General features: G+C 46.1%; 1 protein-coding gene across 1 annotated transcript; it reads left to right on the plus strand.

Annotated features, from left to right (window-relative positions):
* The first annotated feature begins 2,215 nt into the window (after positions 1 to 2,215).
* On the plus strand, positions 2,216 to 2,723 carry LOC129734619 (phorbol-12-myristate-13-acetate-induced protein 1-like). The gene is given in 3 exon segments (XM_055698254.1): positions 2,216 to 2,267; positions 2,576 to 2,631; positions 2,634 to 2,723. Coding segments are annotated over 3 exon segments (198 nt in total).
* Positions 2,724 to 19,611: the final 16,888 nt, after the last annotated feature.

A 19,611-nucleotide genomic window follows, 5' to 3' on the forward strand; every position in this document is an offset into this window, starting at 1 on the left:
CAGCTGTGTGGTGCCATCAAGTTCCCCTTCCTGCAGGGAGCACAACAGAGCCTGGCCGCAGTGTCTCCACTACGCTCCACCCTCCGTTACTCCTATCAGCATGTGTTGAGATGGAAGGGTGTGTTGCTTAGGGAGCCATGGTAGATTCTGTGCATGCCAACCATCCTGAAGATGATAGCTGTATTTTACCCTAAAAAGCTTTCTATAATACTATACTTCTGTTAGGTCCTAGTTTTCTATAATTCCCCCCCTCCAAAGTAATTTTCCCACAGCCAGCCCCACTGAACCACTGTGCCCGCTGCCTTCTGCCAGGGGCTGAGGTTTCCTACGCAGGGAGAGAAATCCCAGCCCTGTTTCAGGTGTGCCATTGCTTCCAGCACATATGCAGGAGAAAAGGTTTCTGAGCTGAACTGGTAAAAGTTTCCTCTTCTAATATACTTCAAAATCATCATTGTTTCTAGACACTTGACTTCAGAGGCTCCGATCCCACAGAAAGGAGCTTCTGGACAGCCCCTTGTGGGTCTGTATTATAATGCAGTGTCTTTTCCTGCTTGAAGCTGTGTTTTGGTGGGATAGGTGGGCATGTACTGGCTTTCAGCCACAAATCACTTTTGTTATGTCTGGCCTATCTGTGCTCTCTTTATGTTAAACTGTTTTCATTTTCCCTTGTCCTGGTTTCAGCTGGGATAAAGTTAATTTTCATTTCAGTAGGAGGTACAATGCTGTTTTTTGGATTTAGTATGAGAATAATGTTGATAACACACTGATGATTTTGGTTGTTGCTGGGTGATGTTTATACTAAGTCAAGGACTTTTTAGTTTCTTAGGCCCTGCCAGCAAGAGGGCTGGAGGGGCACAGGAACTTGGGAGGGGATACAGCCAGGACAGCTGACACAAACTAGCCAAAGGGATATTCCATACCATGGGATGTCATGCTGAGTATATAAACTGGAGGGAGTTGGCTAGGGCCTGCCGATTGCTGCTCAGAGACTGGTTGGGCATTGGCCAGCAATTGTATTGTGCGTCACTTGGGTGCTTTTTTTTCTTTTAGATTTTATTCCTCTCTCCCTCTCTTCATTACATTTGTTGCTATTATTTTTTTTAATTTTATTTCACTTATTAAATTGCTCTTCTCTCAACCCTTGAGTTTTACCTTTTTCCAAATTCTCCTCCCAGTCCTGCTGGGTGCGGGCATGAGTGAGAAGCTGTGTGGTACTGTTGCCAGCTGGGGTTAAACCATGACACCCCCTAAAAACAAAAGTCCATCCAGTGTGCCATCACACCAAATACCATCTTTCCGAGACAGGAAGTGGATGAGTGACTGGCAGCTCTCCCAGCACTGTGCAACAATCACAAAGTCATGAGGGAGACTTTATTATTCCAGTTCTTGTTTCTTGTAAAAAGCATCAGCAAAAATTACAGCAACTGCAGGTAAGCACACCCTTACGTGTGTCAGCCAGCAACATGTCATGTGGGCACTGAGCTGCCACGGGTAGAATCCAGCAGCAGGATTGAGGTCCTAAGTTACAAATAGCATATGATGTGGACCAGATTATTTCTCTATGACTTGTTTGAGGCTAAGGTCACCATCACCTTGAATAATAATACAGTGTTGTGTCAGGGGCATCTCCTGACTAAGAGGAAGCAGACCCACCCAGCCATGTCTTCTTGCCCACCACAAGCACAACCCATCCCTTGCTTCTGCTTGTCCAAGTACACCCCATGTCTCCACCTCTTCCTCAGCACAAGCACAACTCAGTCCATCTCTTCTGAACCACCACCACAAGCACAGCCCACCCTCCCATCTCTCCTTGCCCCTCCGCCTCTTCTTACCCAGAAGATGCAAACCCCATCCCTCCACCTCTCCTGGCCCACCACAAACCCATCCCACATCTTCATCTCCTCTTCCCCAAGCACACCCCATCCCTCCATCTCCTTCTCTTCCAGCACACCCCATCCCGCCATTCCTTTTTGTCCCGCAGCAGAGGTGCTGTCCCCGAGGCCAGGCCTCTGCGCCCGCCCCACCCCCGCACCGACCAGGGCACGCTCCCACATGCTGCCATGTGCCCGCTCAGTGGGAGGGCAGGATTCCCCGCGGTTTACTCACGTCACGGCGCGGGGAAAGCCCTGCTGCGCCGCCATTCTTAGCGCCGCGCTCCACCCCACCCGCTCACACTCTTGTAGCCACTGAAGCCGTGCCGTGCCCCGCCGCCACGATGATGCTCAGCAGAACCCTGCACAAGGCCGCGCCGCCCGCCACTCCCGCAGGTACCGGAGGATGAAAGGAGCTGGATGGTGGTGGGGAGCTTCTCCGCCTGGGCCACTGCCCGCCAGCTCCAGCACCCGGAGCAGGGGCAGTGCTCTTCGCGCCGCAGGTGGCAGGATGCACCTGGGGCCGCCCGTGTGAACGCGGGAAGGGGTGGGTTGAACAACCGCTGCTCGTAGTGTGTGTGTGTTAATACTGAGAAAAAAGCTGCCTTATTTACAATATTGCCAAGATCTCATTAGAATTTAAATCAATTATGGGTGGGCAGATGGCGGTGCGGGTGGCTGACGGCCGTGCGTGTGCAATGCAGAGTGGGCGGCGGTGTCAAAGTGCGCCCTGCAGCTGCGCAAGATAGGCGACAAGACAAGTGGGACCTGCGGCAGAAGATCTTGAACCTCCTGAGAATGCTATTCTGCCCAGAAACAAGCTCCCCTCGGACACGGTGTGCTGAAAAATAGGGAAGACCTTGGTTTTGTTGATTTGGAACAAGAGGCTTCACTGACGCGGGGAGATGAAGAAAGCTCTTTGTGTTGCACCTTCTGAATTTTGGGTCTGTTCAAATTACATTTTTTCCTGCCTTGTCATGAATTCTTGTTTGCATTGATAATGACTTTTTCAGTTAGCTCTTTTGAATCTGCCTTTGCAAAACTGTCGTTACATAGCTCTGGTCACTGTCACAACCAACTGTGTATGGCTGTTACTTGTTGACACTGATTTCACTAAGCAGAAGCTCACTGATTTTGCCTGCTTTCTGCATGGAGGACTTAACCCTGTCCCAGTGGTGTTACTGGGAGCTTTGCCACTGGCTTGAGCCACATGCATGGTTTCCTCCTCCTCTAAGCCAGCTAATACATTTTCAACGAGAACATGTTTCAAGAATAGTTGTTATTCATCTTAGTACTGCAAAATAACATGTTTTGCTGACATGTACACAGGTCAGTTTTTCAGGTATTAAAAAACAGATGCAAAGAGTTTCTGTTAGGCTAAACACCAGCTCCCAGGCTAGCACTGCATGCAACTTGGCAAAGCTGTTCATCAAAGGCAGCCCCGACTTCAACAGAAAGGCTCCCACTGTGTGCCCTGGTTTTGGTGGAGTCCTGGAGTCTTCATCAAGGACACTAAACAATGATTGTGCCTGTCCAGACTCTCAGGAAAATACAGCATTAGTATTCACATTAGTAGCTGAAATGTATTTGAATAAAAGGGTTCTGTTCAATGTATGCTGCTTTGAAATTCAATAGGAAATGAGGTGCAGGCTTCATAGAGCCCACCCAATTCTTCAGGACATAACACACATGTTATGAAAAAAAGGTATTCCCATAAATGCATTATCACGGGGATATCCAAGTTAAGTACTAGTGCAGTATTTTTCTGTCTAGATCTGCAAAAAATATTTGCTTTTTGTGAAATTTTGTTGTTTCTCTGAGGATTGTCAAGAGTGCTAGCATTCACAGCGAGCTCAGGAAAAAGACCTAGAACCAAGCAGTCAGTGCCAGTATATGAGCAAGCACCTGCTGATGTCCTCCCTAGGAGTCCTTTTGTTACTTCTCTAAAGGATCTGCTATATGACTGTCAACACGAGTTTGTTTTTCTTAAGGCCAAATCCGGATACAGGCCAGATGTTTTGCTGTATACCACATCTATGTATGTCTTGAATTCTTGCTGAGATAATAAATACAATGTTAGTGAGAAAAATGAATTGCTATAACTTAGGGTTTTTTTGCAGATTCTGAATGCATGATCATATTATACAAATTTCTTCCATGTGTCCAAGTCAGTGGGCATGCACTAAGGCAATAGCAGAGTGCCAGTAGTTATACATTGGGATATTAGGCTTTTACTTCTGCCTTTAAGAGGAACAAGACATAACCATATCTTTGAACTTCAAATGGGAAAGACACACCTATTTAAATATTTTCTAGTAACTACTGCCCGCAGAATAGTTTGGTGGTGTCAGGGGCACCATTACCTCTACCAGAGGTGTTGCAGCTTTGATGGAGAGTCCCTGGTGATAAATGAAGGATAGAAATCCAAGTTAAGATTTTTGTCTCAGATGCAGGCAGAAAAGAATGCAGCATTTTGCCAAGGTCAGATTTTTACTTTCTCCGAAGTTTGAAGCCAGAGTTTTGGAAAAGGGGTAAATGATACTGCCTACCACAAGGGAATAGCAAAGGGATAGTGCAGAGCTTATTCTTTCTCCCTAAAGCTGGGAACTGTTGGGAGAAGGGTTCGCCGGAGTCAAGAAATTACTCAATATGAGTTATGCGTCTTGCTCAACTTTATTAGTTTCTAACACTACTTATATAGAACCAATACACATGCATATTACCAAAGCAAAAATATAATTGGTTAGTAGTCTCTAAACACGCGCAGTTCTCACACCCCTAATTATCATGACTAAAATAAGCATTCTATCCACGTAGCTATTTGCGTTGCTATGTTTCAGCCTTGCGGTTTGCTACTCCCTATATTCCCATACCGCTCCCTATCTCTCTTGGCCTTGCACCTGCCTTCCCAACAGCTGCAGCTTGTTACAGCCACGGCCTGTTAGTACAACAAAGTTACTTGGTCTCAGGATTCAAGAATAGATCAAGGCCACTTTCTTGTTAACTTCAGCACAACAACTTCAGCACAATTCTAATTACAGGCCTATTCTAATACCAGGCCTGGATTGTGCAGATCTTCAGAGATTCTATGGCCACGCTTCTGCAGCCATTCTTCTACAGGGAACCAAAGACGTGTCTGTGGAGAGGAGAGCCCAAGTTCCTCACCTGCTACACTGTGCACATCAGCAGGCTTTCCCCTGACTTGTTATGCTGCTTTTCCCCAGCTTCATGGGCAGGGAGCACCATGCCTGGGGCATGTGTTCCCAGTGTGAGGAGGACTAAGCTTCCTGGCCAAAGGCTCTGGTTACTAGTAAACTAAAACCCAAAAATAAATAAATAAATAAATAAATAAATAAATAAATAAATAAATTTAAAAAAAAACCCAAAGAGAAGCAAATTGCTGTTCTTTCCCAGTTAGCCACCAGTGGAGACTTGGAAGAGCTTTACTTCAGGGAGCATCAGTGAAGCAATCCTGAGAAGGCACATCAGCATGATGCCATGTGCTACTGCAGGCACTGTACAGTGAAGTTTTGCACAGCCCCACCAGGAAACAAATTACACTCATAAGACTCATCAGCCTTGTGAAAACATCCAGACATCCTCAACCACTGCCTGCTAGAGGCAGGCCCCTCTCCAGCCAGGTGACTGACAGAGCGTGATGCTTATGACCTGCCCCTCCCAAAAGGGCAAGGAAAAAAAATCATCTCATCACTGGGGCATGGCATCCCTGTCTGAAGGAGCCTGACTCACCCCCAAGCACCTCATATCAAAAAAACAAAACAAACCTACCTACCAAAGCAACCTGCTGGAGTTGCCACCCTGTAGCGCTCTCCATTAACCACAGCCTGTGGGCACCTGCCAAAGCAACAAGTGCAGCCCCAGGCCACATTTGCACTGTGATCACCCAGGCAAAAAACAGCCTGGTGCCCCCAGACAGCTCATGCTCTCACACCTGAGACTGGATACACAAGCGGTATTTCCTAAACAAATTGCTAGACAGCAGATAACATCTTCCTCCTCCCCTCTCCTCCTGTGGAATGTTTTTTTAAGCCATCTGAAAAAGAATGTCTCATATGCTGCTAATTATTTTTAGCATATGCTGCTGGAAGAGACTAATTTTCTCATTTTTCTCCCATTGACATGAGACAGTCCAAGGGCATGACATGCATTCGTAGAGGTGCAAGTAGGCTGGACAGGAAGGGCTGGGGATATGGTCTTTTGGTCTGGCAGGGTTTACCATGAAGTAGGCGACTGTCTGTCATGGTTTAACCCAGGTCGGCAACCAAGCACCACGCAGCCACTTGCTGACATCCCCCTTACCCAGAGGGATGGGGAGGAGAATCAGAAAGGAATGTAAAACTCAAGGGTTCAGATAAGAACAATTTAACAGCAGAGCAAAAGCAGCGCATGCAAGCAAAGCAAAGCAAGGAATTCATTCACTACTTCCCATGGGCAGGCAGGTGTTGTGTTGGGCCATCCCCAGGAAAGCAGGGCTCCATCACCTGTAACGGTTACTCAGGAAGACAAATGTCATAATGCCAAATGTCCCCACCTTCCTTCTTCTTCCCCCAGTTTATATACTCAGCATGACATCATATGGTATGGAGTATCCCTTCGACTAGTTTGTGTCAACTGTCCTGGCTGTGTCCCCTCCCAGTTTCCCATGTCCCTCCAGCCCTCTTGCTGGCAGGGCCCAAGAAACCGAAAAGTCCTTGACCTAGTATAAACATTACCTAGCAACAACTAAAAACATCAGTGTCCTATCAACATTGTTCTCACATCAGAGCCAAAACACAGCACTGTACTAACTACTAAGAAGAAAACTAACTCTATCCCAGCTGAAACCAGGACACTGTCTGATGGTGGAACTGTCAGTGAACAATAGTCCCAAAAGCTGTTACAGCTGTAAACAAGGGTCTTGACTCAAGTGCATCGCTATATTGTCTGGAGGATGGCATAAGAAACTGGCCACACCAAGGCTGCCATCCCTTCTCATGCATGGTCTCCTTGCTCTTTGCAATGCAAATCTCACCAGTCTGCAAGCCCTCCAAAAGCACAGAGGCAGGCATCACTAACTCCTTTAGTAACAGGAGATATCCCATGAAATGACAGCAACCTCAAATAAAACTGTTTCAGCCATTTCATATTACGGGGGCTTTAGCATCATTCCCTCCTCCGCAGGAAAGGACAGCAGGAGCACCACCTGGCTGGATTCCTCCATGCTTCTGTCACTGCTTGAAGGGCCAAGGCACCTTCCTGAAGGGGACAGGCTAGCTTGAAAACCTCAAAAGAAACCAGTTACCTTCAACAACACTGGGTAAAGGCTGGCAGACATACCTTGGAGCTGCTGTTAGGACATTGGCACCCCTGCATTGCCACCATGACACTGCTGCAGTGCTCGCCCGGGGGGGCCTCAGAGCAGATGATGGCCCTGGGATGGTGCCTGTCACCAGACTTTTGTGCTTTTGGGATTTTGCCTACGTTATCATGCTCTTCCCAGGTCAAGTACCATATTTGCACCTCCTTCCCTCAGCTCTGGGATCTGAGCCAGGATCACAGCCACCTTTGCCACTTGCTGCATGGTAGTGATTAAGGATAGATTTCTGCTTCACACTCCCAAAAGGGATGTGACTGAGATGTGACAAAGGCACAAGGCCACATCCAGGTCCCTCCTATCTGTGATCAAGAATTAGGGAAATAATTTTTCACAACAGCGGCTGCACTTTCCCCAGTGCCACTGTGACATTGTCAGCACATCAAGGAAATGGCTTTGCTAGGTAGGGAAAAATCCAAGCAACTACAGATTCAGGTAACTTGTTTCCTCAGCGCAACAGTATTAGACTGATTCAGCCACACAGCGAGGTGAGGCCAGTGCATACGGGACCATCAATGGAAAGGCAAAAAGATTATGGTTTTAGTATTGGCTAACTTCAGAAAATACCCTGACTTCCAGAAAACATCCTTCTAGTCATAGCTTTACACACTGCAGGATGGAAGGGCAACTCCTTGTTTTGAGAAAGGATATTTATTTGCATCAAATGTTCTTTCTTATGATCATTTAATGAGAGGGATTTTATATTCTTAAAGCAAAAAGCTTTAGAAATTATTGCAATCATCATTAGTTTGTGAAATCTTTTAGCCAAGTGCTTTGAGGAACACAACTACATGGAAAAAGCAAGTCATAACTGGCTTTCCTTGTAAAGGCAAATATCCAAAACAGGCCACAACTCCTTTTGCTAAGGGCTGGTGATGACAATGCGGTTTCAGCTGTACTCCTTGATGAGGAGAAACAACCCAACCTCATTTACCAGAAGTAGTGGGGATCAGCCCTAGATAATGCAGCATCACTTGCTTCCCACGTACCTATTGATACAGGGGTGCTGGGCTCAGGGTGGAGGTGCTGTGAGAGCTCTTATACCACCTAATATTGCATAGGAAGGAAGAAGAAGGAAAGAAAAAAAAGCATTGAACTGCTGGACTAAAACTTTGAATGTCCCAGCCCAGGGCAAGGCAAGGGTGAGGGGCTGTCAGCATGGAGGCAGTGGGGCAGACATACCACCTGCGGCAATGACTGGTTCTGGCGCTGGGCCTGTGTGGCCCTGGGCACCAGAAAGTGCAGCTCAGGGCCATGGCCTGGGAAGGTTTTGCTTCCCCTTGTCATCACAGTCACACACTGCTCCGCAGTGTTGCTTCCCTGCATGTGCAGGCATTGCACCCATCCACTACAAGCCCTACTCCTGCCCAGCCACTGCCTCCGGGGAGGGCCATGGGGAACTTCCCCCCTGGGGGGCTCTCCTTCACGCCACCATGTGTGGGGACACACAGCAACCATTAGCCTTCAGTCAAATGTGAGGATGTAGCAATTTTGACACATTCCCATATAGATGAGCCTTTTAGATCCATAAACAGCCACACCAGAGATATGTGGATCTTATATGGACATAAGTTGGGTTGAGTGATGCTAACAGGGAACAGGAGAATGGCAAAGACATAAAAAATGAGAAATAAATCATAAACTTGATTGTAAATAACCAGGTAGGCATGTCTATCCCATTTAGATTTGAGCTCTGTAGCTCTGAGCTCACAGGAGGTACAAGAGTGGTTTATAGATGACCCACTCCCAAGACTGCTGCTCTTAATGAAAACTACATTTCACCTCTGCCATCCACACTTTTCTTGCAAAGGGGCAGGAAAAAAACTACCACAACTTCCAAGATACAAAAGCAGCTCCTATACAACACCTTCTAACACTTAAAAGCTTTAATCCTGTTCACACTGAATGACAGTTCTTAGAGTGTGGGCGGTATTTTACTTCTAGCTTAGATGCACATATGGACAGTGTTAATGCTTAATCTTTGACTGTGCTCTCCAGGACAACTTTGTCCCTGTGATGCCAGTTCCAACTGTGGACCAGACAGACTTTAGCATAACAGAAATAAATACCTATAGGAGTACTAAGGATACCATTTATTTTCAAAATCACTAAAAAATCCAAACAAAACCGTTTATGGCAATATAGATTTACATAACAGAGACAGCAAATTGAAAAATGTACAATCTGTTTCATGTTATTGCACTCAGTTTTTATAATATACAAGGAATTTTAAACAGTTTTCATTAAAAGAAGTTTTATTTATATAAATAAAAGTGTATATATACAATATCATACAAGAAGCGTATCAGCCTAATACACAAAACCTACCTAGAGTAGGATCCCAATTTCTCACATGATCTAGTCTACTTATCATCAATATTTTCATGTATACATTTATATACCCTAAACATCAAAGCAGGTCAATATTCCCAGATGGGAATGGTTCCTTCAGTTTTTGACAAGAACCACTGCAGAACATTAACTAGGGTTAATTTTAAGTGAGGGTCATTAGAAAATATGAATCTCTCAACAGTTTCTTAACACTTATATGCCCTCATTTATTATTTTTTTTTTTTAGCAAGAAAATTACCTGATATTGATTGCTCTCTCCCTAATTTAGGCCTAATCTCAGAGTTTTAATACAGATGCAGTCCCCACAGAAGCTGGAAAGAACTTCCAGGTACAAAAGGCTGCAGAATATGCAATGACAGTATCACATCCTGAGTTGCCCGGGGCCTGGAAGCAGCAAAGCCCTCCACCAGACCTTCTCCATCTAGGAGCAAATTCATCTTACCTGGTATGCCTTCAGGTCCCTGGTGAAGAGTTGTGGATCAAATGCATGATTTTACCCTAATTTTTGGTCTTCCAAGATGCAGCTGTGAGTCTCTGGAGAGTCACCACTCTCCTAGAGCTTGACCAACCCCTCTGGCATGGCAAAGAACCACTATGGGGACTGATATGCAAACAGCAAGGCCAAAAATGATTGTGAACCTACTGAATACTGATGAACTAATGCAACTCCCTCTGTCATTTTGGTGCAACCAGACTCTCAGAAAATGAACATTTACTTTGCCAGGTGTGTAACCAAAGGTTTACTACATCTGTTTAGTCTATCCATCTGGTTTGTAACAAAGCAGATCCATATTCCATAAATCCTAGGGCTTTTACGGGGAATGTTACCCCAATAGAGACGTCAGGAAATGCTAGTGTAATCATATCAACACTGGTAGCATCAATAAAGATGTTTATTGATCCTTCACAAAAAAAAAAAAAAAAAAAAAAAAAAAAGAAAAAGTATTTTCAGGAACAGAAGCAATCGGGGTGAAATACTTTTTTTTTTTGCTGTAAAGTTAGTAGAGAAGCGTATCATTCTACCCATAGTAACTATCAGACTTAAAACAATAAATCTATCTTTTAAATTGTAGCCACTTGTCCTGGTTTCAGCTGGGATAGAGTTAATTATCTTACTAGGAGCTAGTACAGCGTTGTGTTTTGGCTATGATGTGAGAACAATGTTGATAATGCACTGATGTTTTTAGTTGTTGCTGGGTAATGTTTATAATGTCATGGACTTTTCAGTTTCTCAGGCCTTGCCAGCTAGAAGGCTGGAGGGGCACAAGGAATTGGGAGGGGACACTGCCAGGTCAGCTGACCCGAACTAGCCAAAGAGGTATTCCATACCATGGGGCATCATGCTTGGTATATAAACCTGGGGGGTTGTCCGGGGTGGGCAGATCATTGCTCGGGGACTGGCTGGGCATCAGTCAGCGGGTGGTGAGCAGTTGCATTGTGCACCACATGTTTCTTTCTTCCTTTTCCTCTGGATGTTATTCTTTTTCCTCCCCCTTTTCATTATAACTGTTATTGTCATCATTGTTATTATTGTTCTTTCATTTTCATTCTATTTCAATTATTAAATTGTTCTTATCTCAACCCTCGAGTTTTACATTCCTTTCCAACTCTCCTCCCAATCCCTCTGGGTGGGTGGGGGGAGTGAGCTAGCGGCTGCATGGTACTTAATTACCAGCTGGGGTTAAGCCACAATACCACTACTGAATCACACACAAATATCCCCACCTCTCTTTGATGTTACTCAGCCAACACATACCTACATGCATGTAAAAAAAGATACCCAACAGTATTCAATTACTGAAAAATGAAAGGCTTCTAAATTACTCACAATGAACAATACCTGCAAATAAGTGTCTTAAAATATTCACCCTGCATCATTTTAAGACACCTCTGAGTTTAATTTACAAAATTAAGACTTTACCTTTGAGTTCACACTGCTTTAGGAGTGAGCGAGCCATATGCCTCCCTGTGCTGGAACCTCCAAAATTTTAAACTGTGGACTGAAAAAAAGTGCCATTTCCTAAAACACAATTGTGATTTACCACATTAAAGTAGCAAAAAGTCGGTACTGCACTTGTATGTATTATACATATACAGGTATGCATTCACTACAGAATCACAGAATGGTCAGGGTTGGAAGGGACCTCTGGAGATCTTGCTAAAGCAGAGTTCCCTAGAACACATTGCACAGGATCATGTCCAGGCACGTGTTGAATATCTCCAGAGAAAGAGACTCCACAACTTCTCTGAGCAGCCTGTTCCAGCGCTCTGTCACCATCAAAGTAAAGAAGTTTTTCCTCATATTCAGATGGAACTTCCTGCGTTGCAGTTTGTGCCCGTTGCCCCTTGTCCTGTCACTGGGCACTGCTGAAAGGAGCCTGGTACCATCTTCTTGACACTTCCCCTTAAGGTATTTGTAGACATTGATAAGATCCCCTCTCAGTCTTCTCTTCCCCAGGCTAAACAGGCCCAGCTCTCTCAGCCTTTCCTCATAAGGGAGGTGCTCCAGTCCCCTAATCATCTTCGTAGCCCTTCGCTGGACCCTTTCCAGTAGTTCCCTGTCTCTCTTGACCTGGGGAGCCCAGAACTGGACACAATATTCCAGATGTGGCCTCACCAGAGCAGAGTAGAGGGGGAAGATAACCTTCCTCGACCTGCTGGCCACACTCTTCCTAATGCACCCCAGGATCCCATTGGCCTTCTTGGCCACAAGGGCACACTGCTGGCTCATGATTAATTTGTGATTATGCTACATAATTTTCACATTAAGATACCTTTTATGTATCTATTATACATGCTATTACAATCAGATTTTGGTCATTCCTGAACAAGCCCTCACCATTTAATTGGCATTGCCAAATGTCTTCTCCCTGGTTTTCAGCAAACATGCAGGGGTAACCTATTTTATCCCAGCACAGGCCTGCAACCTCACTGTGGTCCTCCAATCCAAAGTACTGCATCCTCCTGAAGACTCTCCCACCTCTGAGGTGACTGAAGGCAAAGACCGGTCCTGACAGAGCAGCTGAGTTTCAGGGTCACAAATGACTCAACGCCCCAGTCATTTCACAGCACTGATCCTGAATTAAACAGAAATCCTGCAGGCAAAGCAGCTTTAGGGCTACATACATCAATTAATGCAGCCCTTAAAATGGCATAAACTGTTGCTTTTCCTTTCCCCGCTCACAGTTTTCATTCCTTTGCCAAAAGAGTGATCCTATCTGCCACTGCCTGTGAGTCATACCAATTGTTTTGGGCCCAAGCCATGCCAGGAGGAGAGGGTTGGGCTCTGTAGCCCTTCAGTTTTTCAAGGAGGGGATTATCCTCCATTGTCAGATCCACAAATCGATCCCAACAACAACTGTCACACAATTCAAAAGCAGTACTCCAAAGTATTTGGCCTACTGTGGGTTTATGTACTCAGTGTGGTTTTTTACAAAAAGATCCTCTGCCCCCTCTCCTGTCAGTCACTTCCTATGGAAGGGTCCACACTAAGGGCCCTGATACCTTCTGGTTGGTTCAGTATTGCAAGGGAATCCTGTCTGTGACACCTATTTTTAATGTCACAACCCAAAAGGAGACGTTTAGGACAACCTCCATCCCCTTGGGACCAACAACCAAGTTCATGATGCCCATGGGCTGAATTAAGGTGAAACGACACCAACCAACCAGTTTTATGATTTATTAATACAAAATACAAGGCATGTGCTTAAATACGATAGCTCAATTGCAATTACTTTACTGGATAAGCAAGTCCCATGCCACACATTTTTACTTAGTGTCCTGGTTTTGACTGGGATAGAATTAATTTTCTTGGTGTCTAGTGCAGTGCTGTGTTTTGGATTTGGTGTGGGAACAATGTGGTCAGGGACTTTTTGGTTTCTCAGGCCTTGTCAGGAGAGGGCTGGAGGGGCACCAGAAATTGGGAGGGGACACACCCAGGTCAGCTGACCTGTACTAACCAAAGAGGTATTCCATACCATGGAATGTCATGCTCAGTATATAAACTGGGGGGTTTGGCTGGGGCCTGCGGTTGCTGGGTGGCTGACTGGACGTGAGTCAGCAGGTGGTGAGCAGTTGTATTGTGCATCACTTGTTTTCTTTTCTCCCTTCCCTTTAGATTTTCTCTTTCACACACACACACACCAGACCCTAAGTGCTCTGAAGTCATATTACAGTTAAGTGATATAGTACAGTCTAAATACCCATACTTGTCAACAGGATGGCGTCCAACAATTTATACTTCTAACAGGCTCTATCAGGGGTCTATCAGCAGCCTGATGATATCTGCTAATATCAGCAGCCCTAACAGACAGATAGTCAAGGGCTAATTTGAACAATGCATTCACCTAACAGTGCTGGTCAAGGTCCAACTCAAGCCAAGTTTGAAGGAAATTGACTTCTGTAGTCAGTATGCAAATATGACTATAAAAGTCAATTATCTTACTCTATAAATAGTGGACAGCAGCCCAGAGCCGGTTTTGCTCTCCTGCATGGCAGTAGGCTGAACGACAGGATCTCCCCTTGAGTAGGGATGCCTCTCAAGGTTACTCCTTGAGGCTGAGAGATTCCTTGCTGCAACAGATTCTCGGTAAGTGATTTAATAGCATGCCATATTTTGAAATCTTAGCTAAGTAGTATGAAGGATTGATTGCGCACATATAAGCCTTTAGATATAAACCACTGACCAAGTCTGAGACTGTCTGGATCTAGCTGCACCTAAACTCCCCTTTCAGAAGGAGTTCAGAATCCAAGGGGGTCCTTTCTGAACCTCATGACTCAACGGGAGGTTGTCCCTGACAGTTTTGTCTGACCCTTTGTACATATCTTCTAACCATTACATTGAATTTCTCATTACTGAAATTCCTTCTTACCAACACTTACAACTGAAACTACATACCTAAACCATCTTTATACCCAATGTACAGATTTATACATTCTCATTAACTACTGTCCTTTGTCCTTCAACAGATAAATATTACTTTTCCATTCCATGAGCTTCCTCTACTCCTTCAGATGTTCACATGAGGCTATGACTTGGGTCCCATCTGTCAAGATGGATACTCAGGACAGGAGAAGCAGTATGTTTGATTGTTGGGCAGCAGCACCGGCTTGGTTTGGGTCATTGTTGTACTCGCCTGGTTCCTTGTGTATCTCGTTCTTTGTCGGTTCAGGTCACTCCCGCTGCATTACTTCCTACAACATACAACTCACGTCACAGATTATTTTCCCCCAAGGTTAAATCTCCTTGAGGCACACACCGGGTCTCCCCATCCTTCTGCATTACCCAACAAGTACACCCAGGTCCTTGAGTGAAGACAATCCCATGAATGGGTTTCCCTTTTCCTGCAGGAGGAGCAATCCACACCACCTTCCCCAGCCATTTCCCGATGTGCACTACAGGGACCTTATTTCCTCCCACAGTATGCAGAGGTTTTGTTTGGGCTGGACCAGGATGGTTAGCAGATCCTCTGGTGTTAACCAGCCAAGTGGCTTCTGCTAAATTTGCATCCCAGTGCTTCCATGCCCCATTGCTCAACACTCTCAACATAGTCTATAACGGTCCATTATATCTCTTAATCTTTCCAGAGGCTTGTGGGTGATAGGGGATGTGATACACCCATTCAGTGTCATATTTCTTAGCCCAGGAGTTTATGAGGTTATTTTGGAAATGAGTCCCATTGTCTGATTCAATTCTTTCTGGGGTACCATGTTGCCACAAAATTTGCCTTTCAAGGCCTATGATGGTGTTTTGGTCAATGGCATGGTTTACTGGGTATATTTCTAGCCACCCAGTAGTTGCTTCCACCATGGTGAGTATATAGTGCTTGCCTTGGCATGTTTGTGGCAATGGTCCAATATAGTCAATTTGCCAGGCCTTACCGTATTGAAAACCCAGCCACCACCCTCTATTCCAGGGACACTTCATTCATGTGGCTTGCTTGATTGCGGCACGTTTCACATTCATGAGTGACTTGTGTGACGGCATCCACGATCAGGTCCACCCCTTGATCATGAGCCCATCTGTATGTTGCATCTCTCCCTAGATGTCCCGATGTTTTGTGGGCCCATCGAGCTACAAATAGCTCACCCTTACGCTCCCAGTCCAGGTCCACCTGAGCTACTTCAATTTTGGCAGCCTTGTCTACCTGTTCATTCTGTCAATATTCTTCAGTGGCACGGCCCTTGGGCATACAAGCATCTGCATGATGTACCTTTAGAGCCATGTTTTTTACCTAGGCAGCGAAGTCCTGCCACAATGCGGCAGCCCAGATGGGTTTACCCCTGCACTGTAGATTGGTCTTCTTCCACTGTTGTAGCCACCCCCATAGGACATTAGCCACCATCCAGGAGTCAGTATAGAGATAGAGTGCTGGCTGCTTTTCTCATTCAGCAATCTCTAGGGCTACTTGGATGGCTTTCACTTCTGCAAACTGACTTGACTCCCCTTCTCCTTCAGTGGCCTCAATGATTTGTCATGTGGGACTCCACACAGCAGCCTTCCACTTCCGACGGCTTCCTACCACACAACAGGATCTATCAGTAAACAAAGCATAATGACTTTCATCTTCAGATAACTCATGGTAGTGCCTCTTGGGCACGAGCCACCTCCTCAGGCAATGCTCCAAAATCTCTGCCTTCTGGACAGTCCATGATCTCTTCCAAAATTCCTGGGAGGTTGAGTTTCCCCAGTCAAGCTCATTGCATAATCAACGCTACCCACTTCCTCCATGTAGTGCTGGTTGCATGATGTGTGAGGGGATGTTTCCTTTTAATATCCGGTGTAGCACAGGCAATCGCGGTGCCAAAAGGAATTGTGCTTCTGTACCAACAACTTCTGAAGTGGCTCGAACCCCCTCATATGCTGCTAGTATCTCTTTTTCAGTTGGGGTGTAGTGGGCTTCTGATCCTCGATACCCCCAGCTCCAAAACCCTAATGGTCGACCTCGAGATTCTCCTGATGCTTTCTGCCAGAGGCTCCAGGTGAGACCATGCTCCCCAGCTGCAGCAGTATATTTTGCACAGCTGGTCCTGTCTGGACAGGCCCAAGGGCTACCGCATGAGCTATTTCCTGTTTGATGTGCTCAAAGGCTCGTTGTTGCTCAGGGCCCCACTCAAAATAGTTCTTCTTCCAGGTTACTCGATAGAGAGGGCTCACAAGCTGACTATAATCCAGAATATGCATTCTCCAGAACCTCACAAGGCCTAGGAAAGCTTGTGTTTCCTTCTTGTTAGCTGCTGGAGACATAGTTGCTATCTTGTCGACCACATCCATAGGCACATGACGGCATCCATCCTGCCATTTTATTCCCAAGATCTGACTCTCCTGTGCAGGTCCCTTGACCTTGCTTCTCTTTATGGTGAAACCAGCTTTCTGAAGAATCTGAATTACTCTTTTTCCTTTCTCAAATACTTCTGCCTTGTTGCCCCACATGATGATATCATCAACGTATTGTAGATGTTCAGGGGCATCACCCTTTTCCAGTGCAGTTTGGATTAGTCCATGACAAATGGTAGGGCTGTGCTTCCACCCCTGGGACAGTCAATTCCAGGTGTATTGGACATCCCTACACATGAAATTAAACTGTGGCCTGCACTCTGCTGCCAAAGACATTGAGAAAAATGTGTTGGCAATGTCAGTTGTAGCATACCACTTGGCTGCCTTCGACTCCAGTTCATATTGGAGCTCTAACGTGTCTGGTACAGCAGCACTCAATGCTGGCGTCACTTCATTCAGGCCACGATAGTTTACTGTTAACCTCCACCCTCTGTCAGACTTTTGCGCTGGCCATATGGGACTATTAAAGGGTGAGTGAGTCTTGCTGATCACTCCTTGGCTCCGCGGTTGATGAATCAGCTCACGGTTGGGAGCCAGGGAGTTTCGGTTGGTGTGATATTGCTGCCGGTGCACCGTCCTGGTAGCAATTGGCCCCTGCTGTTCTTCAACTTGCAGTAGCCCCACAATGGAGGGATCTTCTGAGAGGCCAGGCAGGATATATAGCTGCTTGATCTTCTCTGTATTCACAGTGGCTATACCAAAAGCCCATCGGTACCCCTTTGGGTCTTTGAAATACCCTCTCCTGAGGTAGTCTATGCCAAGGACACAAGGGGCCTCTGGGCCGGTCACAATGGAGTGCTTTTCCCACTTGTCCCCTGTTAAGCTCACCTCAGACTCCAATACAGACAATTCTTGACATCCCCTGGTCACTCCAGAGATCCACATTGGTTCTGTGCCCTTATGCCCTGATGGCACCAGCGTACACTGTGCACCAGTGTCTACCAAAGCCTTATGCTTCTGTGGGTCTGATGTGCCAGGCTATCGAATCCACACAGTCCAGTATACTGGGTCATCCCTTTCCTCCTCCTGGCCAAAGGCAGGGAGCCTCTATTCCTGTTCCTGGTCAGAGTATTCACTGTCTGACCCTTGCAGTGCCAGACCAGAAGTCCCCTCACCAGGATCAAGGGAGGAGATTTCAGTTCTTCTGTGTCTGGGAGAGCATTGATTGCCTTCTTGTGTCTCTACAGCCACTACGCTGACAGCCTTCTTGGGTGACCCCTTCTTAACAGCTGGCTTCCCTCTCAGTTCACGTACATGGGCTTCCTGCTTAAGGGTGGGTTCACCATCCCACTCCCTCATGTCCTCCCCCTGGTCATGCAGGCAGAACCACAGTGCACCACGTGGCATGCACCTGGGGCTCCCTTTCCCTCTGACTGGAGCAGAAGAGGACTGATTTCTTGGGACGCCCTTGACAGCCAAGGTGCTGGCCCATAGGAATAAGGGAGTACAGAGGTTTTCTTCAAAGTTTTGGAGCCAAGAAGATACTTTCTCCATAGTTGGTGTATCCATATCCAGGAAATACATCGCTGCCAGGCTGATAGAATATGATGCTGGGGTGCTTTGAATCACCTTCCTCCACATGGCCCATGTGCACAGAACATCCTCTGGACCTTTGGAGACCTCACCATTGTCTAGATCATTGCAGATGACTTCCAGTACCACTCAGGTACTGGATGCCTTCATCTGCAGTAGTCCACTTTCCTGGGGAGTTCACAAGATCTTCCTTGAATGGATATCTTGCCCTCACACTTGAGAGGAGCCACCTCCAGAGACTGCAGATTGCTGCCTCTTTTCCAATTCCTCTCTCAATTCCCCAGTTGCTAGCAAGGGATCCCAGCTATTGGGCTTCCTTGCCTTCCAGTTGCTGACTGTCAGCCCTGTTATCCCAGCATCAGAGCAGCCAGGCAGCAATCTGCTCACCTGGCTGGCGGCTGTAATCTTTCTGCATATCTCGAAGTTCTGATGAGGTCAAGGACCGGGTAGTTTCTGGCTCATGTCTAAATTGTCTCACTTCTTCCCCCAATTTCTTTGTCGAAGGACCAGCCTCTTGATCCAAACTTTAGTCTTCTTCCTCCTCCCTTACTAATTGATGATATGGCCCCATTGTTCTTCTTGTCCACCCTTTCTTTTTCACTACTGGGGCAATCACTCTAGTTGTTGGTGTCTGTGTCCCTGTCTCAACCATAGCGTCCTCAGATGCCGTTTGTGTCCTTGCCTCAACCACAGTCCTCTGAGAGTGCTGAACTGTGGCTCAATAGGCACAGGCCAGGCCCCAGTACAATGCTAGAAGCTGTTGGTTTTCATTGGGGTAGGCTATGGGAGGTGATAACCATCATAGAAATCTGCCCAAATTCTTCCACACACACAGCCACCCCGGGACTGGTCACCTCAGGGCACATTTCTGTATTGCCTCACCCAAAAGTTGTTTTCTCTTATACCAGGACAAAACCAAATTCCACAAAACCTGTAATATGCCAATAGTATTAATTAGTAGTATTAAACAGCTTACATAAGACCTCAGGAGCCTGCATAGCAAAACCATGCACATCAATCCTGGGCAGGGAGAGGGAGTTGTATTCCCTCATCTTCTCCACACGATAGCTCCCCCAGCACAGCAAAGCCATCAATGCCAGGGCAAAGCACATAGTCATAGTTTGTAGTAGCATGTTCCAAGGTTC

The sequence above is a fragment of the Falco cherrug genome, chromosome W, assembly GCF_023634085.1.
Source record: "Falco cherrug isolate bFalChe1 chromosome W, bFalChe1.pri, whole genome shotgun sequence".
Classification (NCBI taxonomy): Eukaryota; Metazoa; Chordata; class Aves; order Falconiformes; family Falconidae; genus Falco; species Falco cherrug.